We start from the raw sequence: 24,511 nt of genomic DNA, 5'->3' as shown, positions 1-24,511 counted from the left end.
ATTTATATAAAATCTATAGTATAATAATAATATATTACACATAAAACAGTTAACTTCTGAGAAATCTTTTAACGATGTTTCTCTGTTCATATGTTTCGTTTATATTGATATAAATGCGCTTTTAATTTTTTGCAGTATTTTAAGATAACTTCTTTCTTTTTTTTTTTTATTAATATACTCTTCGCATAAATTTCAGGTACGTAATTTTTTATAAATTATTCATTCTTAAACAAAAGAAAATGATTTTCAGAGACAAATATTTTTCTATTCATAGTTATAAACGTATGTAACCTTTATATCTCTTTCTGATTTTAAAACATTTTATAAAAGTATTTATTCTGTTAGATATTTTTTATTTATTATCTTATATATGTATTCAAATAGTAAATCTCATAATATCAATTTAATGCTTATCCAATTTTTTTCATATTGTAATAATTAGATATTTGCAGATGAATTTTTAAATTATATGTACAAAATTATCAAATACAATGACAACTATAAAGAGTGGAGCCGATATGAGACGAACAGGTTTTATTTCTTTTCTCTTATGTATTTAAATATATTTTGTTTTATACATATATGTTTAGTTATTTTATAATACATATATATATATATATGTATATATATATATATGTGTAGGTGTGTGTATGCGTGTCTATTTATTTATTTATTTATTAAATTAGAGTTGGAACAGTGTTGTCGAAAATTAAAAGTAGCGGAAACAAAATGTGGATCATTGAAGTCTAGAATAAATTATATGAAAATGTTTTGTCAAATTAAAACAGACACAACAAAAGAACAATCAGATAGTTTCCAAACATTAATTAATAATTCGCAAGAACATGATTTAGTACCTGAACATTCTAAAATAGATTGTAACATCGGTCTTTGTGATTCAAACGTCAGTGTTTTAACAAATCAGAACTATGGTAATTTTATGCAAGAAAACCAAAGTCCTGAAGGAAGAATTCAAGGTGATAAGGATATAAGTCAAGTATATATTTTTATTAATCTTTATACTTTATACTCAATATTAACATATATTAATACTGTAGAAATAGAAATGTGTAATGATAAAATGTTAAAAGTAGAAGGAACTGAAAATTTCTATAGAGCTCTAGACTCTGTTTCTATTTGCTCTACATTGGAACCAGCTATTCATGAAGTAAAACAAGAACAATCAATGGATATTTTGGAAAATATGATTTGTGATGACAAAAAACAAGAGATAGAATATACAACACAGCAGAATATTTTTTGTTTCAAAGAACCGTGTGAACAATTGGTAGTAAATAATCCAATCAAATGGACTACTCAAATTTCACCTTGTGCAAATCCTGACATCAATCCACAAGAATTAAGCTTGAATATTTCTGATAGTATAAAAAGTTCACGTACATCCAAATGTAGAAGTTCAATAAAAGAAAACAAGGAGCCTATAATTAATACTATAAATTTAAACAACAAAAAATCTATTTATAAAAATGATCAAACGGTTAGTAATAAAATTAAGAAAAGACGAGGTAAATTACGGAATATTAATTCAAAAAGTACAGTAGCTACTAAAGAAGTGAATGTAACTACAAGGAAAGATGTTAGAAAACGTAAACAAAAAGGTGAAGTATTTTCTGTATATTATTTTAAAGAAGTTTCTGTTCTTACGATAGATTTATTGTTGATATAATTAATATCACAGATCATAAAACAAATCAATTATTGGAACAACATATACCTTCTTCAAAACTTCAACATAATTATAGTGGAATAGTAGAACTTTATCACAATGCTGCAATGAAAAGTGGTAGCATCTCTGCAGTTTCTAGTAAACTTGAAATGAAAAAATTGAAAAAACAATTTAATAATGGTCAATGTAATATACATACAAAATTACCTCATACTTATGATCAATGTCAAAATTATGAGAAACATCAAACAAATCAACATCATGATAATAAGCTGCCCATCTCTGAAGACATCGCAGTGTAAGTTTTCATAAGAAAAATTCAATTAAATTTAAATATGATAATAAAATAGTGTTCTCTTCATAAATTAGGATCAAAGACGAATATTCTTATAAACAAACTCAAAATGTAGATAAAATAGAAATTTCTGATCATGAATGTAAATTATATCAACAACAGAACACAGTATTTGATTTAACGTGTTATGTTCCAATGGCTAATCGTAGTTATGAGATGCCAACTTTAGCTTCAAAATTAAAAAGGACAAATCGATCATATTTTAACAGATTTAATTTTAGAAATATACCATTTGTTGTTGGAACTTCAGTAACTCCAAGTCACAACTTAGGATTAAATATTCAACAAGTATATTTAATGCTCTATTAAATATTAAATTTATATTTAAATTTTCTTTGTAATGTAATAGGTATTAAGTATTATGAAAACAAAACAACCAAATATAACTGGTGTTACTCCATTACTTATACGTAAAGTTAGTAAAGGATTAGAACCTGTATCTACTCTTATGAAACAAATGGTTGTCAAATCGGAAGATATATGTACGGAAAATAATTGTCATGCTATTAGTGCATTAGAGGAGAAATGTTCATATTTAACTCAAACATCTTCAAAATTTATAAAACAATCCCCAATAATAAATCCTGTATTGAAGCCACAAGTTATTACACAGAGTGAAACTAATTCTTTCATTACTCCTGATGATATACAAAAACAAGTATATACAATATTTTCTAGAATTTGAATCCACTACTAAATATTATATTAAAATATTAAATGTTTTTATATTATATAGAAAATTCAAGCAGACAAAGAATCAATCAAGAGTTACTATTCTTCTGTAAAAAGTACAATGACAGGATTTATTCCCCAATGGAATCTCAAAAACTATCCACAAACAACAGATTCTATTTCAAAAGTAAATAAACAAATATCTATAAATTAATTAATATCTCTACTATATAAATATTGTAGGAAAAGCAGAATATGGTGAACTGTATTAAATTTAATGATAAGCCAAATATGCAATTTTCTGAATCAAAAGGAATAAGAGAAGTTTTAATAAATCTTCATGATCAATTTGAAGCAATGAACGTGTAAGTTTCTGTACAAATATTGTATTCTTTCCAAAAATACTTACATGTATTTTATATACAGGAAATATGAAAATTTGCAAAAGAAAGCAGCAAATTCTAATGATCAATCATTAATAAATGAAATTGTTACACTGGAAAAAGAATTAAATTCCAAAGAAGAAGAAATAAATGCATTAATTAGTCTTTACAAAGAGGTAAGATAACTTTGTGTACAGTTATATAAGTCTTGTTCTAATATATTATCTTTTTAATAATAATATATTTTTTGTATAAATATATTATTTTTTAAACATATATATCTATAATTTATGACTTCATGGTACTATATAGTTATAAATGGCTGAATTTCAATATTATTTCTTACATAATTTGTACAGGTTATGGCATTAAAGCAACAAATGAAAATGTTACAACAAAGAAATAGTTTTGTATGCATTGCAACAAAGGTTCCTGCGGTGAATAAAATGTACTCTTCTACTCCAGTTAATTTAAGTAAAACAAGCAAGAACTGTACAAAAGATGCAATGCATACATTTAGTATGAAACGCCAAAATATTATAAATACTCAGAGAGAAGCTTCAACTTCAATGAAACTTGCAGGTCTTTTAAGACAAATTCAAATGTTTCAAAAACAACTTAAGCTCACCTCCTAATAAATGGATCGTAAGTAATCAACATTTTGTGATTCTGCATGTCCATATTTTTCTAAGATGTTCCATTTGTACCATTTCAAAGAAATGCTATAGTAATCTGATCAGAGGAATCTGAGATAGTAAAGAATACATATTTATAGCAGATCATACTTCTTTTATTCATTTTTTTTTATGCTACCTTGTGTAATATGTGATATCTGTCTATATGCAGGTATTGATTGTATTCATGCACAACTGCCTGTTTTCATGTACATAATTTATATGTATATATACATAATTCAATGTGTATAAATGTTGATAATTGGTGACCTTTGCTAGACAGATTAACTGTTTTGCATTTATATTTTGATGCGAAAGAACTTGCACATATACTTTATGTAGAGTGACAAAAGTACTATATTAGTACTTCTATATTTTCTATTGTTCGCTATGTTTTGTCACATAAATCTAAATGCTAGATATGTAATTACAAATCATGTTTACATTAGAAAGAACCAGCATCCTTTGTCAAATATCATATTACTTATCTTTTTCATGGAAAAATCAAGCCGTTTACATATTTGTGTTCCTTTCACAATGACTTCTCTTTTGCATAAACATAAAATTTAGATGCAATAATGCCAGTGACTATTGTACTTTTTTCAAGTCACTACACAAAATCACTTGATTCTTTTTTATGCATAAATATATATATGTATATATATATATATATATGTATATATCTTCTACGAGCTATAAAATATATCTTACGTAACGGTAATATAAAATGTCTTACAACTACAATATTATATACATATATATATATATATATATATATATATATATATGTATATATATATTTTTTTTTTACATTATAACGAATACAAGTCGTGTACATTCTTAAGAAACAGAATATTTTTATGGCATCAAATACAAAATGAATTTCTGGATGTAGAGTAGATATCATTCGGAAATACAAGCGATATATAAAAATTACAAAAAGCACGGAAAGTATTATTCAATGAAAAACATACTATTATCTAAAAAAAATATTAATTTCTTTGAATTAATATTTTCTTTTTATTTTTATGATATATATATATATAAATAAGTATGTCCTTTTTAATTAATCTCCATGCTGAAATCTGATACCAATTCTTTTTCTTAAAAAAATACAATCCTATCATTAATGGCTTTGATATTATAATCAATTTAACAAATTGATAATCCCAACCACATCCTGTAGAGTTTACCAAAACGCGTTTCCATAATTTTCCAAAAAGTAATTACGAACAAATGTATCCTTTTCGCACACACTCTCTCCTACTTCTCAACACAAGTTTATCTCTCATCATATCACAGACAAAAATGCTTTGGTCTCAAAAATTGTTTTTTTTTTCTTCTTTTTGCTTTTTCGCAATTACGACAAATAATTCGTATGTGATGCCCGCTTGTCTTTCCGCGAGTATAATCATAATATACATATATTTTTAAATAAGCTCTTAACTTTTGCTTCACAAAAGTCATTTTATATGAAAAAAAAAGAAATCATAAAAATGGTATACTTTAAAAAATTTAAAAGAAATGAATTTAAAAAAAAAAAGAAAGAAAGAGAAAACATAATTTATCTTTAAAAAGTTTGCATACACACTTTCGTATAAAAGTAGCAAAAAAGAAAAGAGACATATATGTGTGTGTGTGTGTGTGTGTGCGCACGTGTGTGTGTGTGTATATGTATGTATGTATGTATGTATGTATGTATGTATGTATGTATGTATGTATGTATGTATGTATGTATGTATGTATGTATGTATGTATGTATGTATGTATGTATGTATGTATGTATGTATGTATGTATGTATGTATGTATGTATGTATGTATGTATGTATGATGTATGTATGTATGTATGTATGTATGTATGTATGTATGTATGTATGTATGTATGTATGTATGTATGTATGTATGTATGTATGTATGTATGTATGTATGTATGTATGTATGTATGTATGTATGTATGTATGATGTATGTATGTATGTATGTATGTATGATGTATGTATGTATATAAAAACCACAAATATAATATTTTTGTCATTACATTATAAATGAAATTCTTCTTTTCTTGAAGTTCTTATTGACCGTAATATCGAGATTATCGAAACACTCGAGATTATCGAAAGACGCGTATTTTGTAACACATTCACTCTTTTTTTAAAGACAGCGTTAAATCTACAAGCATTTCTTTCATTTTCTTAACATATTTTAAACTCAAACTAAAATGAGAGCACCCTTAATCAAAGGTCTTTGAAAAAATTTAATCAAGTAAAATTTTAAGGCCGTTTCTTTACCATTTATTTTTAGCCTTTACATGTAAAATCATCAGCCTTGAAATTATACTTGTAGAATGTAAAATATAATGCAGAAATCATAGAGTTCATAGTGTGAAGAGAATGTTTAATACATTACAAGATTGTAACATTTTATAGTACTCTAGAATTACAACACGTGATATCTCTTAAAAGTTTTTTATATTACAAGTAATCACATACAGAATCGTTCTTTATTCTCAATAATAAATTTTTGCATTTGTAGAAACCAACTGACAATTATTTATTCTTTAAGATATAAATACAAAAAATGCACGTTTTATTTAATTTTATATAGCCAATAATCAATTAAATTAAAATACATATTTATCATTTTTATTAAATATGAAAGAGAGAAAAAAAATTATTCTTTATCGTATCTGTACAAATTTATGTATTAAAAAAAAAATGCATTTATAAACGATTACTTTTTATTACAAATGAACATAAATATTTTTAACTACTGTTATACGTTAAATAATATTAATGTTAAATAATAATTAATGAAATATTTCATACTTTTCTCAAAACATAATTCTTTTCAATGGTTAATCAATTAATAGTCAGTATATATATTAACTTGTGATTACTTGTGCATCAAACCCTGTAGTCAAACAGTGGTTATTTTTTATAGCATATCATCAGCATGTGTATAACAATATTTTAGGCATTTGCCTTTTCCTTATATTATTCTTGCATTCCCAAAATAGTACCTAAAGCTTAAATACAAATAAATAGATTATGATAAAAAATATGTATGTATTAATAATATTATCATAAGAGTAAAAGTACAAATATCTAACTTCCATTTGAAGTAAAAGAAAATACTATCACTGGTGATTCTTTTAAAAACTCAGATAATGATAAATGATATTTACTATAGACACAAATTTCATAATAACTTTACATAGGCCACTATATTCAAAAAATTTGTTCACCATCTTTGTTCTTACTTTCTTTCTTTATTTTTTTTTTTTTTCTTTTTTTTTTGTTGACAATATATTTATTTCATATATATACACTATTGCAGAACATATGTTCTTGGGGATTCTCAGACAAAAGTATTAACCAAAAAATGAATCAGTAATTTGCATTACAATATTACAGAATAAAGAATAACTTTATAAAGGAAAGAATGATTTAACAAATTTGACTGATAATTATAAGCCTACAAGAGAGCAAAAACAAAGAGGTACTTAAAAATAATTATTAGAACGCACAGACTTGTGAAAGTTAATAGGACTCCCTAGTTTTATAAGATGTATTCCTTTATCTTTATTTTCTCATAAAAGCATTTTGATTTGTATATATTTAGATCATACATACATGCTATTCTGTTGGTTTAATGGGATGCTTTTTCTAATAATCTTTTGCAGGCCTTCAATTTCAATCTTAGGTATCGATATTATCAATTGAATTCTGTTATCAAATACAGCAAGTAATTCGTCTGTTATTTTACGTGCTTCGATTGTTACATACCATATCTGTTTGATTTAAAAATTTATTATCGAATCAAGCATTCTTTGCCAAAAGAGCCTCGATCAGTCTAAGCCTTGCCTTTGCTTGTTTGTAAGATTCATAAACAGTCGTGACCTGTGGGCCACGATCTTCTCTTTGCATACGACGTCCTGCCCGAGCTTCAAATTGTGCTTCTAATTCCTTTAAAGCTCTACGAAGTCGTTTTTTTTCTTCTCTAGTGATCCTTTGTTGAACGAATAATTCTTCTCTGAAAATTCAAAAATAAAACAATAATTCAATACATTGTAGATCATTCCCATCATTACTATTATATAAAGATATAAAATATTACTGTGGCATTGCATGAAGACTTTCTCCAGCGCTACGACTTCCTTCGCTACTGCTGTGTTGACTATCACTATCAGTTGGAAGTTGGTCTACTGTATCAATACAATCTAATATGCCTCTATGAGACATATCTGGTTCACTGGCTCTTCTTTCTGCATCCGTGGAATTGGTAGGCAAAGTAGATGAAGTAAAATCCATTGCTTCGTGTTCTAATATGGTAGCTAGTTCCGAAATACTATCTTTATTCTTACTCTGTAAAACGAATGAAAAAATATAATGATATAAAATCGCTATTTAATTTTAATTCGTAAATATAAACATTAATGATTAGAGCTTACCGCGCCTGCTCTAATAAGTAATCTCTTCAAAGTTCTGTATCTATCATACAATGGTCTCACGATACATCTGTCATCTTTGGAAACTGGCCTACCAAAAGTATTTTCAATATGAAGCAATGCCTTTTGTACCGCTGTTTTTTCATCAAATAATTGTTCATACGTTAATTCTTCCATATTATCCGGTCGATTGTATTTCAATCGTTTCTCGCTAAGTTTCTTTTCGACTTCTTTAACCATTTCTTCCATCGACGTGGTTCTTGATTTTTCTTGACTGTTATTATTATTGGTTGGACTGCCAACAGTATTTAATTTATTATTAGCGTTAGCTATCAGCGCACCGATTGGATCCTCTTTTAACATTTTATGTTCTTTTCTTAGTTTATTTAATTCTGTACATAATCTTTTAATATCGCGGTTACTCATTTTGTCCGAATGACTTGGACGATAACCAAAATTCTCTTCGAATTCATCCTCATATTTTTTAATTTTTTTTTTCAAACCATTAATATGTTTCGTTAAATTTTTCAGACCTATCTCTGAAATATTTGGTGCACTTTGTTGCGTATCATTTTCCGAATAGAATCTCCTCGGCACCAATAGAGAATTTCTAGGTGATAGCATCGCTTCTACTCTCGCATCAGAAACTTCTTCCTATTATGTAAATATATAGATTTATATTGAATCATTAAACGACAATGATATTTTTATATATTCAATATTATATTTTTTTTAGAACTACGTACATTGCCTTGCCGATGTTGAAAACCCCAATTTGTCAGACTAGGATTATTTCCATCTTCGTGATCAACTGTTGGCGGTCGAGCTGGTGACGGAGATCTGCTAGGTCCACTGCTTAACATTTCAAGAAAACTTTGTGCCGGTGATCCATTATGATCATTTGGACTTGGAGATACAGTATAAATATTCTCGTGTTCTTCATTTTCCTATCAGATTAAATAATGTTCTTGTAGAAAATATTAAATAATTGAATAATAAGTATGGAATACACGAAATAAGAGACTATTCAACAAGTTATACCTTGCTTGAGCTTTGATCGCTATCCGGTATTCTGTGAATTCTTCTTCTACGAGCCTGTCTTCTTCCTCTGGGAGTAATACTTCTGCTAAATCGTTCACTGTTCCTCAAACGTTCTGCATCGCATTCAAATCTTTCAGTTGCCAACACTGCTTCACACGGCGATGGTACCGGAGATGGTTTTTTCGATACAGGTGATACATTTGTTCTCTCGTGCAGAGGTAGACCCCCGCATCTCTAAAGAAACATATATAACATACGCATATACAAACACATTTATCGATTTATATATGAGAAATTTATTATACTTATAAGTTTTTTTTTCATTATTATTTTATGTCTTATATTTCTCATTTATTTATTAAATCTTACCACTCCATGACCCATGTCTTGTCCAAGTTGAGACAATATGTGCAAATGTTGTTCGCTATTGAAATCTTCGTGACTACTAACGCGTCTTATCGTATCCGCTGTATCGTTAGAAGTATCAAGAACACGTTCTTCGCTACTACTTCTGAAAATACATAACATCGAACTTACATCAACTTAAACGTAACCGGTTTAGCATTGAATAGAAAGAAGAGGATATACATAAATATTATAAATGTTTAATTTCGACGAAGAATAATGCATGTTTTCTGAATATCTATATTTAAAGATACTAGAAACTATTACATCATTCGAAATCGAATACATACCTTATCAATTTCCGTTCTTGACAACAGGATTCTCGACGTTCCTTACGTTTACGTGGTTTTAATGCGCAAAGCAACGATGTACCCTCGGATTCCTTACGCTCGTCTTTCGTATCTTTGCAAATTGTGCAATCTTCTGTCGGAAGTATACCGTTTACTGTGTTCTCACGAATGCTGTAACACAGAAAACTAATATTAACAAATTGCCCGTTTCATTAATTCTTTTATATATATATATATATTTTAAACTCGTCAAATGTTTCATATTAACGTTAATTTTTTTATTGCGTTATTTAAAAAAAAAAGAACCATATAGATTAATTTGACCTAGGCAAGAATTTTCCAAGTACAGTTATAATAACACATAATTTTGCAATATCGTCATACAGATAGTATTTTTACATGGATATTTAAATCCATATACATCAAACATATATATATATATATATATATATATATATATATGCATTATCTAAACCGTCAAGTCATATGAATATATATCATACATATTGTACATATATATACATATATGTCGAGTTATCATATATTTGTTGCTATTTTGCAATTTAACTTCTCACATACATGAAAAAGTGATGACGTTTTAAAATATATGTCTTTATATAAATTGATATCTGATGTAATTCTTTTTTTAAAGAGCTTTTTAATTTAAAATAAATTTGAAGTACAATTTTTCTTTTTTTAAAGAATGATTATTCCACCGGATCTTGCGTTAAACGTAGCCCGAAGTATAGTAAATGAAATGCAAGAAGTAAATGCTCTTGCTGTGAGTCATTCGACCGCTGATAATATTTTGTCGTTTGTACCATAATTATGCGGAAATAAGAGTAACAGTTTTGTTTTTTTATCTGTTTTTTAATTTGTTAGAGTAACGAACATATATCCATTGAATAAGCATGCTTAGAAAAGTCATAAACTTTGAAAGATAAAATATTTCAATACAATCTTTTCTATAAAGGTTAAATTATTATTATATTATATTTCCAAGAGAGAAAGAAAAAGAGAGAGATTTTTTTAAGATAACTACACCATACTTTCTTTGCTTAATGGTTAATAGTATAATAAATTATGTGTAAAAAGAAAACAAAAAAAAAAATTAAAATGAAAAAAAGAAAAAAGTATATCGTAAGGACAAGGATCTATGTTCTTGGATTAACAAGAAAAGAGGTGATTAAAGATGAAAAGCGCGATTCGCTAAGCGCAAAATTTATTCACGAAGGAACCGATGAATCTATCACGCTCATTGATCTAACAAGTCGGCGCGACCAGGCAACTGTGATAATTCAATTAATCCTGATAAACGAGAACGTGCTTATATCCTACCATCTTGTACCATGATGTTACCGTGAGTTAATATCGATTAATAATAACAATAATAATAATAATAATAATAATAATAATAATAATAATAATAATAATAATAATAATAATAATAATAACATCAACAACAACAACAACAACAATAATAATAATAATAATAATAATAATAATAATAATAATAATAATAATAATAATAATAATATTAATAATAATAATAATAATAATAAAAGAAAAGAAACCATTGAAATGATGTCACCATGCTTTGCGAGACTATCGAACCAAAGAGAAAATTCAATTTATAGTTACAAATATATTAAAATGATACAATCGATCATATATTAAAACTTTTCAAGGAACTTTTCGACAGATCAACTGTCTAACGACGAGAATATGCAAATGCATTTTATTTCATTGTTAGTTTCATTAATTTTGCTTTTGTTAAATTTTTTTTGTTCAGGTAAAAAGAAAATGGATTGGATCGAATAGGATCAACGAAGAAGAGACAAATTCGAGATTTGAAAAAAGAAAAAAAAAGAGAATTATTCTACGATATAGAAGGAGAAGATCCAATGTAAAATAAAGAAAAAAAAAAGAAGCAGTAGATGACAATGAAGATCGGTAACGGAAGGTATAAGAAGAATAGAGAGAGAAAACCATCATCGATTGGTTTCGTCGGTCTCGGTCGCTTTCCATCAAATTCCAATGGTCTTCTCTAACATACAACTCTCTGTAGAAATAATTTCTTCTCTCGTCGGACAAGTCTAATACACCCCATATCTCTCTCTCTCTCTCTTTATATATATACCTCTCTTTCCTTCATATGAACCATATTCCATGTGAACATATTTCTATAATTGTTTCTTTTCTTCCTATTTTTTATTTTATTTTTTTTTCTTTCTCAAGCCAGCACGAACTTTCGTGTAAAATCTTGCGTGATACGAAAGAACTCACTACGAAGACCCTATATCCTTTCGTCCTTTCCAAAGAACTCCAACATGGAAGCTTCAAAAGGAAATAATGATACGCGAACGTTGTTATTACGTCGAGAGAAAAGGAGATATATATATATATATATATATTTTTTTTTTTATAGCCGATAAAATCGAGAAAAAAGAAAAAAGATAAAAAATAAAAAAAAAATAAGAAAAGAAGAGGAAAGATAACTAAAGACAATATTTTCTTTTTTCTTTTTTTCTATTGTATTCTCCTTTCCTTCTTCGAAGAAGAGATATGATAATGATCCTATATAATCTGAATGGAAAAGAAGAAAAAAAGGAAAAGAAAAGAAAAGATAAAAATGAAGAAGAAGACAGTTTTCGCGAGAAGCCGGCTTTCGGTTTTCTCAATGGCTTTTATACTGGAAATGTGCAACTCACGGTTCGCGAATCCCTTGCTTCCGTAGCGGACACTCATGTAATCACGAAGACCAACTTTCTTTTCCAATGGCGGAGTACCGGCGTGAAGACGACGAGTCTCTCGGCAATTCGATGAAACATTTATGATCGCCCTTTACGTACGGTTATACACTTATACGTAGATATGAAAATGGGGAAAGGAGAGAGAAAGAGAGAGAGGAAGAGGGAAGGAAAAAAAGAAAGAGGGAGAAAAAGAGAGAGAAAGAGAGAGTGAGAGAGAGAGAGAGAGAGAGAGAAAAGAGAAAGAGACAAAAATATGTGATACGATGCGAGCACAGTACTTATGAACGATTTAATTTCAACTTAATCTCTTAAAGATGATGTGAGACAAAGATAGAGAGAAAGATATATATATACATATATAATATATAGAAAGAATATATATACGCGTAAAATAGTAAAATTCACTTTAAAGTAGAGTTGAATTATATAAAATTCGGCTTTGCTTGATAATATTAAACGATTTAACACAATTTTCCAACGAAAATTCTTCGACTCGTTCGTCTTTCGTTTATCCGTGTGTTTTTATTTATATGCAGTGCGTACTGCGTGTGTGTGTGTGTGTACGTGCGCGCGCGCACTACTGTTCACTAGCTTAACTTTTTCTTATCTACAAAGTTTGATGCGACCAATCTGTTTTACCGAACACTACTACCAAATGACGAACGCTCGAACTCTCGTCGAAAAGAAGGCTTAAAACGGACTGCGCCGGTTGCCGGTTGAGCCGCTCTCTATATCCGTTCGCGCTTACGAGCTACGATAGTTGTGCGCGTATATATATTTAAAATAATACATACTCTCTTTCTATATACGTACAGAAGACATAGTGTAGTAATCACACGCGTGTGTTAGGAGCTGCTTGCACGGGATAGAGGGACGTATCCACTCTGCACATAAGTGTCCTTTCTCTTTTCGTCTCTCTCTCTCTCTCTCTCTCTCTCTCTCTCTCTCTCTCTCTCTCTTTTTCTGTCTCTCTTTTCTTTGCAAACATGAGCCGCGAACTCGCGTCAAAAAGGCAAATGCCAGAAAGGGACTACGTGTCGTTCTCCGCGACGTTCGCACATTTTACCCGCACGTACTTTCGACATTGTCAACGTTCTTCTTTTTTTTCTTCTTCTCCTTCTTCTTCTATTTCTTCTATTCCTTCTTTCTTCAACGGATACATTAAACATTTATATTGTGTCGTGAATACAAAAAGGAAAGAGTGAGTGAGTGAGTGAGTGAGTGAGTGAGTGAGTGAGTGAGTGAGTGAGAGAGATAGAGAGAGAGAGAGAGAGAGAGAGAGGGAGAGAGAGAGAGAGAGAGAGAGAGAGTAAGTTGCGTTCCTTCAAAGTACATCTACTATCATTTATCGTTTTTTCCTTTTACCGTCTTAGATCTTTTCTTATTTAAATGTATATATATATATATAAATAACTTTTTAAAATATAGTTAAATAGATGTACGAATATACTTGACAAAGCTAGTTTTACCTTGCTAACCAATTTTGTTCGTTCATGATCTTGCGAGCAAATTTTTCAAAGAAAACGAATTTTGTAACCTTGACGCTAAGTGATCCTTACGAAGTTACGAAGGGTTTTAGTATGTTATATTAGAGAAAAAAAAAAATCTGTTACTTGTTTATGTATCAGTTGACACAAGCCGAGAGGCGCATGCGTGCCTCTTTCCTATGCCACACCGAGAGAAACACAAACAACTAAGAAACCGGTTCGAAGTTCGCTCTTATACCGTCACGAACTTCACCGCCGAAAGAATGCAAGTTTCCAACGTTATATAGATGTACCTATGTTCCCCTATCGAAGAATATAATAGTTTTGTGATTGGAGAATCTCATATCTTTCCTGTAAAACTTTTCTGTTATCACCCGTCAGACAGAAAAGAAAGGTGCCTCGATGATATTCTCGAACGTTCAGTTAAATCGAGACAAGTCCTCGGAATAATCATTTTTACGATGGAAAGAACCCATGACCATGGACAATCTTCTACATTCATATTCTGAATTCATCTAGATCCACATGTGTTACGCGTAATTAACGTGAGACCAATTATCGGATAAGTAAAACCATCTACGTCAATGAATTTACACATGAATCATTTCTTAATTATTAAGTGACATATTACGTTTAAATGTTCACAATTGTCGCTCACATAATCGAATTTAATATAGATCTTAGAGGACACCTTACATATACGAATATGTATATATGTATATGTATATGTATATATATATGTGTATATATACATATATATATATACATATATTTATATAGACAAACACATACATGATGTAAGTAATCGGAAAAGCGTTCAAAAATTCGATTACGTTTCTTCGTTTCATGATCACGCCCATTTGGCAAGAGCTTTGACGTCAATCGCTCTATTTTTGGTTCGTCTTCCACATACATTTAACATCCCATCATCATAAAATCGTAGACGATTGGATGCGTACCAGAGAGAGAGAGAGAGAGAAAGAGAGAGAGAGACGCTTAACAGCTCAAAGAAATTTTCTCTGATAAATGTTTCGTTGAAATAATTTCTTTATTGAATTTATTCTACATGACCAAAAGGATATGTAAATAATTTTTGTTAGCGCATTTTATTGAAATTATTAGAATTTACCTTGAATCCGTAATAAAAAATTGTCAATTGAAAATTGAATCGAAATAAACGAGAAATGTTATCGAACTACTACTACTACTTCTATTAAAACTGCTACTTGAGTTATAGTCGATAGTAAACGTGTTACTGGTTAGGAATCGACACCGTACGTGTAATACGAATCGTTCGTGCGAGTTATTCTATCGGCTGTCACATTATTATAAGAACGCGACGGAATTAGTGTGCGCATCACGTGCACAATTTGAAACGCAAGTAGTACGACTGCTTGGAGAAAATGAGAGGAAATCGAAATTCCGATGGCGTTTGGAAAAGAACGGAAGGGTATACATTGATCATCTTTTTTTCAATATGTCAAGGAGAGAGAGAGAGAGAAAGAGGTGGGAGAGAAAGAGAGAGAGAGGGAGGAGAGAAAGAGAGAGAGAGAGTAATATAAACGAATCAAGCTTGCTTTGGTAAAGTAAAAAATACTTAACATATCGTGGTACTTTCCACTAGGAAATAATACGACGTATTGGTCCAGGTAACAACTCGTGGTGCCTATTTTCGTTACCAGACACGTGTCTCATGCAAAACCGGCTTTTTCCAAATGGATTCCTCTTACGAGTATGACGAATATATATGTGGCACGAATACATCTGAAGCGTTTCCTGGTATTGGCGCTTAGGTCTGTTAAAGATCAGCGAAGCCTATTAGGAAACGTTGCGTCATCTCTGGATCAGTGCCTTGCAAGGGAGAAGACGACGACGACGACGACGACGCCCAGTAAATAAAATGATGCACGCATGCAGCCTATGCTGCTATGATTCACATTGTCTCTTTAGAAATGATTCAGCTCGAAATAAGATCAAAATTATAAGAAAAAATATGAGATAAATAAAAAGAAGAACAAAATAAAACGGTAATTTTAAAGAATATTTCCACTATCTCTTATTTCTCTATTTTCTTTTTCTTTCTTTCTTTTTTCTTTTTATCGAACGAATCGGAATTTTTTGATGGGCAGTATATAATAAGGAGGAAATAGTTATTTTTTTCTTTTTTTCTTTCCCCCTCCTCCCATCAAGAAACGTCGTTTCAGGGTGAACGAGAGCAGAGATATTTTGCCAAATGGACTTCAAGGTCGTTAAGAACACACGTGTGTATTATTGTGATTCATGCGCGTTTAACCTCGAACATGAAAAAGAGAATGTCCCGAGAAGCTTATCGATGAAAGATAACGAATATTTTTCCTTGTACGTTCTAATGCAATGGCAAACAATGTGTCGTTATTCGTATACTATAGTTATTTTGATATGACTCCCCGGAGAATTTGACTGTATCGTTTTGTTCTCGGCGCCATGTCATGCCGGGCCGGTCGGGCCGGACCACACCACGTCGTAACGTTACAAAACACGATCGATATTGCATAATCGAATGCACAGTCATCAAATTAAATCAAGAGGTCAAAGTCGAGGAATCAGAACCATCGACGGAATACACGAGACACTTTTATAGTTAATAACCATTGATAAATATTTTACGAAAGGAAAAACTTTAGTGAAACTTCGAATTTGAGTACTCTAAAAAATAAAAAGTAACGAAGGCTTGAAAAAGAATACGACGTCCTGGTCTTTTGCCAGATTTGTATTAACGGCCTACGAAATTCTCTCTTTCTCTCTCGCTCACTCTTTCCCTCTCTTGCTCTTGATGCTAAACCAAGAAACTGCGCAGTTTCTCTTGCAAAGTCAAAATAATTTTTACAAAAATATCTTACGCGACGTTACCTTGCCGATCGTCTTCTCGCAAAATAACTCAACCGAAGTCTTAAAAGTCAAGGATTTTACTTTCTATAAAAAAAACATAACATAATAATAATTAAGTGGAGATAATAAAATATCACAATATATGTATTATATAAATGATTTGTGCAATTCGAAAGGACTAATCAAATTTACGGTTTCTAGTTTTGAGTGTTTAATGTATAACGACCTTTCTCTAAATTTAAAGATTTCCCTAGGCCTTGAGCTTTTAATGTCACAAATACATTAAAGTTACACATCACAGAGATATTATTATCTTTCTTCAATTTCTATCACATCCTCGAGGATGACTAATCTCCCTTGACACTATGATTACTGATTATTAGAATTATTATTAGCTCGTAATAACGATCACATGACTTTGATTCGTAAACGATAAAATTCAATTGTCATCATCGTTTCGTAATTTAGTTCGATGCCTGTCTTTGTGTATGTGTGTTTGTCTATCTCTTCTATCAAATCAAATCAATCTAGCGAGAATTCTCTCTTTCTATCTTTATATTCCTAGTTCTATTCAAAAAATTTATTTCAAAGCTGAGAGAGAGAGAGAGAGAGAGAGAGAGAGAAAGAGAGAGAGAGAAATAGTTTCGCAATTGTTCCATTACAACTTTGTTTCGCATGATAAATGTAGACAAAACGTAATCGATTCTATTAATGTCTACTACCAAAGAGCCTTAAGAAGGTATCAAGAATTATAGGAATCATGTAATGCATAATATATATGTATCGAAGTTCGCGCGGAAAATCATAATGAATCGGGCAACGACAACGTAATCGTATCTATCGGTCAAATCGTTTCGACCATGAAATCATGGTCGGCCAATGCAGCGCAACCTTACAAAGGCTTCGAATGATAAAAAAAAAAAAGAAAAGAAAAGAAAAAAGAAAAAAATTGAAAAAGAAAAATAAAAAAATGCACAACCTAATTACTTTTTCAATGTCATCATTTCTTTTACGAGATACTCGCATAGAGGACGCAGAAAATGTTCATTGGACTAAAGGAGGTAGAATAATAGATCCGTATTCTAATTTTTTGGAAAACAGAGGAGAGAGATAAGAGAGAAAAGTTCGAATTATAATCGTCACAATATGTAGTTGTGACGCCGCCATTCATTAAGTTCGTTTCTCACAAGATTTCCTTCCTTTAGTATTCGCGGATCGATTGAAAAGAACGCTCACGATGCTGTTGTTGGTTTCATCGACCTCATACGGATAAGAAACATGAGTAGCGAAGGCGCCGTGCCAGTGGTGGAAATAAGGTGACAGGTCTCTAAAGAATCGATTCTACAAGTAACGTTATAGTTACACTATAATTCGTATTGTATATCTACTACCAATCGTGTGTTACTTTGTGTATGTATGCGAGCGCGCACGCATACGTGCATGTATATTTGTGTGTGTGTGTGTGTGTGTGTGTATGTGTGTACGAGTGTTTTGCAATAGAATGATAATAATATTCGTAGACTCGGTCGAACTCGTTAGCACTTGGAGTTACCATCCAATTGGTAATCTAATACGTTGACCGAGCGACGTAGGAAAATGAAAAGCAGACGAAAGCAAAACTCAAACACGAAAGCAATCGTGATCGAGCACGATAAAATATATGCGATGATTCACGTGTAAAGACACGATCGATGCAAGCCAAAATTCATGCTATTACGTTATATTCGTATTATTATGCATTAGAGAACAGAAAATAGAACTACTCTCTCGGCATTATTCCCAACGCATTCCATATAAAATAGTTGTAACGATTGATTTTGGCATGCATCGTTAGGACGTAAGTATTTTATCGATATCATTCGACGTATTTGTTTTTGTTTTTTTTATTTTTATTTTTATTTTTATTTTTATTTTTATTTTTATTACACAACGTATCTTATTATAATAACTCCAATTATAAGAGTTACAGTTCATATGATTTATTTCTTATCTTTTACTCGTCTTTTTAAAGAGAAATTATTGAAATAATTTTCGCTGTATCAAAAGATAACCATTCTGGAATATATTCACTCTATTAAATCGTTATATTTGAAAAAAAAACAACGTTTAGTGAAAATTTGGATAGAATCAAATAGAAATAAAAAATTCAATTAACGATAGATTTTTCGTATAAATAAATTTCGATCATCTAGTACTATCGGATATAATACTATCGGTATGTTGAACCGATCGATATGACAACCACGTAAGAAGCAAAAATCGAAGGAGTCACGCGTCAATGGATCGAACCGGCAAACCATGCGAACATAAACGAGCAAAAAGAGTAAAAGGAAACACGTTAATACCCTCGAATATTATACTTGAACGAATGCTAAATGGTTTCAACAAGGACAAGGATCGATTTAATTTAACGGTCACGTTACCTCAAACACTGTGGCAAATCGTTTAGTAAAATATTGAATCGAATCATGGAAGGTTAAAATGTATTTTCTATTGACATCTCACTTCCGCCTACGCATTATATTAAAAAAAAAAATTATTCAACTTTTTAATTCAAGACAATTAATTTTTCACTATTTTTTAATTTATTTTAACCAATCTGTAATCATATATATATAAAATGATCGATCAATATTCTATTATGTTTCGAAAAGTCTTCTATTATATTTCCTTGTGTATTAGGAAAGAAAAAGAGATGGAATTACGTAAAGAAAATATTAGCAGATAAAATGGTAAAGCTTGTATCGACAACCTATACGTTTTCAACCAGACTCCATAGAAAGACAAATTTGCAGAAACTTACCAATCGGGAAAGAGTACGTGCGCTTCGGCAAGAATGTCTCGTAGAAGTGTGGTCGCAGGTGGGACGTGAGGTAAAATAATAGGAGCGAATACACCGCATACACCAGCGCTTCGTCCGTGTCTTGCTTCGTATCTGCTTAAATAAATCGCCAAGTAACCAAGTAAGCGATAATGAGAAGATGGGAGGGTTGATAGGAGTTCCTTCGTCGATTTAATCCAGGATTCATGATTATTTGAGTAATCATCTGTAAAAAAAAAAAAGAAAGAACAGAGTTAAAAACTTATGAATAGAAGAATCCAATTAGTGGGAAGTCTTAAAAGAATCATTTAAAATAGTTTTAAGAACCGATGAGATACTAACTGTTGTGAAGGTTTAACAAGCTTGCGACCAAAGTGGACGGTACAACGGGTTGCGGCAATTCTTTCAAGTACTGTCGAAGAAGGGTGGCCGCTGTGGATGGACAAGCTGCAGATTCCAAATCGGCATCGCCTCTTCTCTCGAAGGCAGTCCTCAATCTTTCAGCAAGTCTGGGACTACCACCCGATAGACGAAATACCGCAGCACTTTGGAAACCATGAGCCTCGATATAGTTGCAGAGGCGATAGACCACGTAGGGTACACCCGTTTCTTGATAAGACTCTATCAAGTCTAGCCGAGCACCGAACACTCTCGTGGACCCTCTGCCTCGGCCAAGGAACGATCCTGCGAGGACTCGCTTCACTCTGGCAAGGCGGGACTCGTCCTGAGAGACGACCAGCTTGGTTAAATTCTCGTCCGACGTAGTGTACGGTCAACAATCGACGATGGATGCGCAACGTCACTATTCGCATATGACATTTCAAAGTTCCTACATTCAAAAATCCATCGGATCAGTGCATCTCGAACTTGCTATCCATCATCTCGACTATATCCCAAAAGTTTTAACAGGAGTATTCGGTTTTATAGGCCAAGTAATGAAACACTAATGAATAAGAAAAAAGTTTACGCGACCTTGACACGTTTCGCATTCCTATCTTCTCCGGTTTTTTTCTTTTTTTTCCGCTATCGCTTCCTTCTCACGATCAAATAATTAATAAATAATAAGGAATAATGAGGAATAAAAAAAAGAGAGAGTGAGAGAGAGATTAAGAGACGTTTCACCTTGTCGTGAGACTGTCGCGAACGCGTTGGACTTGCCGATCCATAATGAGATTGCTGATGCTGATGCTGATTGTGGTGATGATGGTGGTGGTGATGGTGGTGGTGATGATGATGGTGGTGATGCTGTTGTTCTTGCTGAGGACGTCTCATCCCACTTCTACACCGCGACCCACTGCCGCACTAGTGAAATCAAAAGAATGTATTTCAATAGGTATTATCTCAAATAAACGTACATAAAAATTAAATATAGAAAAAATAGAAAAGTGGATCAATGAGAAAAGATCTTACAATACAATCTCTTGCGATTCTCCACAGCTTGGAATATGCCGAATTCAGTGTGATAATTGGTCGAAAGCCGTCTTCTCTTCTTTTGTTTTAGTCGTTTCTTCACTAAACGTATCGTTTTGACATAAGAAAAATTGATTCGTCTTTGACAAAATACATAAGTATATAAGATAAAAAAACGGTGCTCGAGCGATTGGAATAATTTAAGAGAACCGTAAAATACTGTTGTATTTTCGGAAAAAGAAAATAAAAAAAACTTCTTTTAATTTGAGGATTTGTTTTTATCCTCGACGTGTACGTAACAATCAAGCGTCTTTCTTTTTTTTCGTATTTTTTGTTTTCTTTTTTTGGGGGGAATTTTCGTTTTTGTTCGTTTTAAAAATTTTCTTTTTTTGTATTTTTTTTTCTTTTTTTTGTTTTTTTTTTTTCAATTTTTCTTTTTATTTCGACATCAACGAAGATAAGCAAGACGGTAACAAGAGTTCGTATGACTCGATTAGCTCTGAGTTCATGTCCCTATCACGGCACATCGCATTTAGAGCCCTTTCTCTTAGGCGAAGGGCACTGCCTATGGCTGCTTCAAGAAATGAGTCGACACCAGCCGTAGCGTAAGCATCGAGGGTCGGCGGCGCAGAGGATGAGTTTTAGGTCACCACTCCGCCCCTCGCCCTGACATGGTCCAGCCTCTTTCTTGAACCTTTACTACGCTTCCACCCTGAAAAAGAACAAGATTTACAAAAATTAAATTTATCGTCATATACAAGATAAAAACTGAACGTCGATCGATATTACATATGTATTTATCATATTTATGATTTTTTTTCTTTTTTTTAACGTGAAATTTAATATTTAATTCAATCTTTTTAAACTGTTGTGTGTTTTATGTACACGATTTTTATCAATGTAACATTAACGACAATGAAATATGTATATAATATAACGTTAGAAAAGCGTTTTATCTGATAAAGGATAATCCAAGCGTACCCATTACTACCTTGTACATTTTGTAAACACTATATTGAAACTCTACCATCTATATATATATATATAAATACACATACACACACACACAAAATGTCTCTTTAAACTCTGTCAATGTGCACTGTGTACGACATAATATTGTTTCATTCGAAAGAAGCATTCTTGAGTTACATAAATCTCATTTATTCGTTATCGCTTCATTGTAGTCATAAATAGAGTTCTCGAATATGCGCACATTCCTATGTAAATTTTTCTTAAACGACTGATCGTATATATTCATATTTATTCTTTGACTACGAACCTCTCGCACCTTTGTTTGTATGCGTATTTGCGCGTCTCTCTCTCTCTCTCTCTCTCTCTTTAAGTGTTAAATTTGGTGACTATACGAGGATAACAGCGATGCGCTTCCTACGTATAATATCTCAAAATAGATCCTCCGCGTTGCATTCAATGTTATTTTCGGAAAAGGTTCGATCGTTAGCCTCGGATAGAGTTTACATGCGTCAACCCATGCTTATTGGGATTAGGACAAGATATACATTCTTTTAGAAGAAAAAGATATACATTCTTTTTTTCTGTTTTTTGCTACAAAGAAAAATTTTTGATTTTTTAATTAATAACGCTTAGAAGAAAAAAGAGAAGAAGAAGAAGAAGAAAAAGAAGAAGAAATGATTGTAGCAAAAAATAATAAGTATTCCAATGGACGAGTTCCATAGATCAAAATCTGATTTCATAAAGCATTGAATATTTTTAAAATGTAAACATACAATGTTTAGAGATTGAAACAGATATTATAATAATTTAGATGAGAAAAAACGAATGACTAAGAGAGGGGGTGAACATTTGGAGTCTGATGATATCAACCCTCTCTCGAACAGTCGTCGCTGCCACCTAGCAACAAGCGCGCACGTTGCAAGCTGTTCGAGAAGTTTCTCAGGGATGCAGAGCAAATTGTAGAGGAATTCGTCGAACGTCAACAACGATCGACGGTAGCAGCTATTACTCTTTGCGTATAAAAGGAAAAAAACTACTTTCTACCAGTTTGAAATCTCATGGTATCCGTATGAAAAATGAAAAAAAGAATGTTTGAATGTTTGAAGAAAAGACAGAGAAAGAGAGAGAAAGAGAGAGAAAGAGAGAGAAAGAGAGCGAGAGAGAAAAAAAGACACACGTTTTGTCTAAGCAAATTTATACTTCTTTGAGAAGTATTTTAAATGGATATATATATATATATATATATATATATATATATATATATATATAATGTATCCAATAAAACATATATGCACACATATTATTTGATTTATTAAATGAAATCTAGACAACAACGGGGGTGTTCAGATAAAAAGAGGGCCGGAGGTAGGGTGGGGGAGTAAGGTTAGAATCTCGTTCGCATGTTCGTTCGAAATAAATCGTTGATGTGTGTGTTTTCGGTTCGTAGTTGTAAAATAGACAAGTATGTAACTAAGTAGATACATAGATATATATCGGGGAACACTGACCCGATGCAACGATCGTGAGAGAAGGATCTATAGATGTGCATTGAGTGGAAACATAATCGCGCGTAGTACCGGCAACGAAGAGAGAATGGACACGATCGATAATTTCCCGCGTAGAAGGTACGACGAAAAGGAAATAATAGGATTGTCGTACGATGCGGATAAGTTCAAGGGAAAACGTTGAATATTATTATTGATGTTGATTTGGATTGAAATTGAGAGATTGAGTCTATCAAAAAAAAAAAAACGAAAGAAATAAAACTTGTAGGAGAGAAATTTGTCCATGATTTTCTATCTGGAAACACGAACGTGGAGAACACTCACGTAAGAAAGACGCAAGATAATTTTTCCACGATTAAAGGAAAACTTCACTTGCTCATCTATCGACGACGAAGCACATTTTTTTCAAAAAAGAAAAGAAAAAAGTTTCTCTCGATTTCTTTCACTGTTCTCCGATATCTATTATGTTTCACGTAAAGTTGAAAAGACACGATCGATATAAAGGAGAAAGGATGAGGAAATAGAGACAAAAGAAGAAAAAGAAGAAAAAGAAAAAGATAAAAGAAAAGAAAAGTAGGATGTGAAATAATTATACCTGAATAAAGCGACGACAACCATGACGAGCTTAACTACGACGAGAGTTGAGAGAAAAAATATATGTATCGTTCCGAACCGCCACGGAAGTGACACTGTCGGATTTCTCCGCGACGAACCATCGTTTTCCCCTCCATTCTCCAACCCC

The 24,511-nt window shown here is 31.5% G+C and overlaps 2 protein-coding genes across 3 annotated transcripts in view; one reads left to right on the top strand and one right to left on the bottom strand.

The window, feature by feature from the left end:
• LOC118448080 (uncharacterized) overlaps positions 1 to 19,871 on the top strand; it is a 21,027-nt gene extending 1,156 nt beyond the window's left edge. The window contains exons 2-12 of one of the 2 annotated variants that reach the window (XM_085657215.1): positions 453 to 531; positions 687 to 977; positions 1,059 to 1,619; positions 1,700 to 1,985; positions 2,057 to 2,330; positions 2,392 to 2,700; positions 2,779 to 2,901; positions 2,958 to 3,079; positions 3,141 to 3,273; positions 3,457 to 3,742; positions 11,746 to 15,644. In XM_085657215.1, the coding sequence (XP_085513341.1) occupies positions 492 to 531; positions 687 to 977; positions 1,059 to 1,619; positions 1,700 to 1,985; positions 2,057 to 2,330; positions 2,392 to 2,700; positions 2,779 to 2,901; positions 2,958 to 3,079; positions 3,141 to 3,273; positions 3,457 to 3,732 (2,415 nt within the window). In that variant the 5' untranslated portion in view covers positions 453 to 491 and the 3' untranslated portion in view covers positions 3,733 to 3,742; positions 11,746 to 15,644. Of the gene's footprint in view, positions 1 to 452; positions 532 to 686; positions 978 to 1,058; positions 1,620 to 1,699; positions 1,986 to 2,056; positions 2,331 to 2,391; positions 2,701 to 2,778; positions 2,902 to 2,957; positions 3,080 to 3,140; positions 3,274 to 3,456; positions 3,743 to 10,771; positions 11,314 to 11,745; positions 15,775 to 15,842 lie in introns of those variants that run through there. The other variant, XR_014982229.1, reaches the window with a different exon arrangement.
• On the bottom strand, positions 5,476 to 24,511 carry LOC118448079 (protein FAM13A). Its single transcript, XM_035880858.2, has 12 exons — positions 24,365 to 24,511; positions 21,293 to 22,004; positions 21,005 to 21,184; positions 20,225 to 20,606; positions 19,865 to 20,108; positions 9,954 to 10,124; positions 9,628 to 9,769; positions 9,259 to 9,492; positions 8,964 to 9,164; positions 8,221 to 8,871; positions 7,887 to 8,134; positions 5,476 to 7,802 (listed from the first exon to the last, which is right to left on the bottom strand). The coding sequence occupies exons 3-12, from the start codon at positions 21,152 to 21,154 to the stop codon at positions 7,589 to 7,591; spliced, it is 2,637 nt and encodes an 878-aa protein (XP_035736751.1). The 5' UTR covers positions 21,155 to 21,184; positions 21,293 to 22,004; positions 24,365 to 24,511; the 3' UTR covers positions 5,476 to 7,588.

This window comes from Vespa mandarinia, chromosome 5 (assembly GCF_050613455.1).
Source record: "Vespa mandarinia isolate Hongniang chromosome 5, ASM5061345v1, whole genome shotgun sequence".
Taxonomy (NCBI): Eukaryota; Metazoa; Arthropoda; class Insecta; order Hymenoptera; family Vespidae; genus Vespa; species Vespa mandarinia.
This window is presented reverse-complemented; position numbering and strand designations above follow the sequence as displayed.

What these genes read in the sequence shown, in the direction of transcription:
- LOC118448079 (XM_035880858.2), bottom strand. Translation starts at nt 21,154, where the DNA reads ATGAGACGTCCTCAGCAAGAACAACAGCATCACCACCATCATCATCAC. An exon ending in CGCGACAGTCTCACGACAAG is followed by an intron (nt 20,607 to 21,004) that starts GTGAAACGTCTC and finishes GTCGTCTCTCAG; the next exon opens with GACGAGTCCCGCCTTGCCAG. An exon ending in CTTGTTAAACCTTCACAACA is followed by an intron (nt 20,109 to 20,224) that starts GTTAGTATCTCA and finishes TTTTTTTTACAG; the next exon opens with ATGATTACTCAAATAATCAT.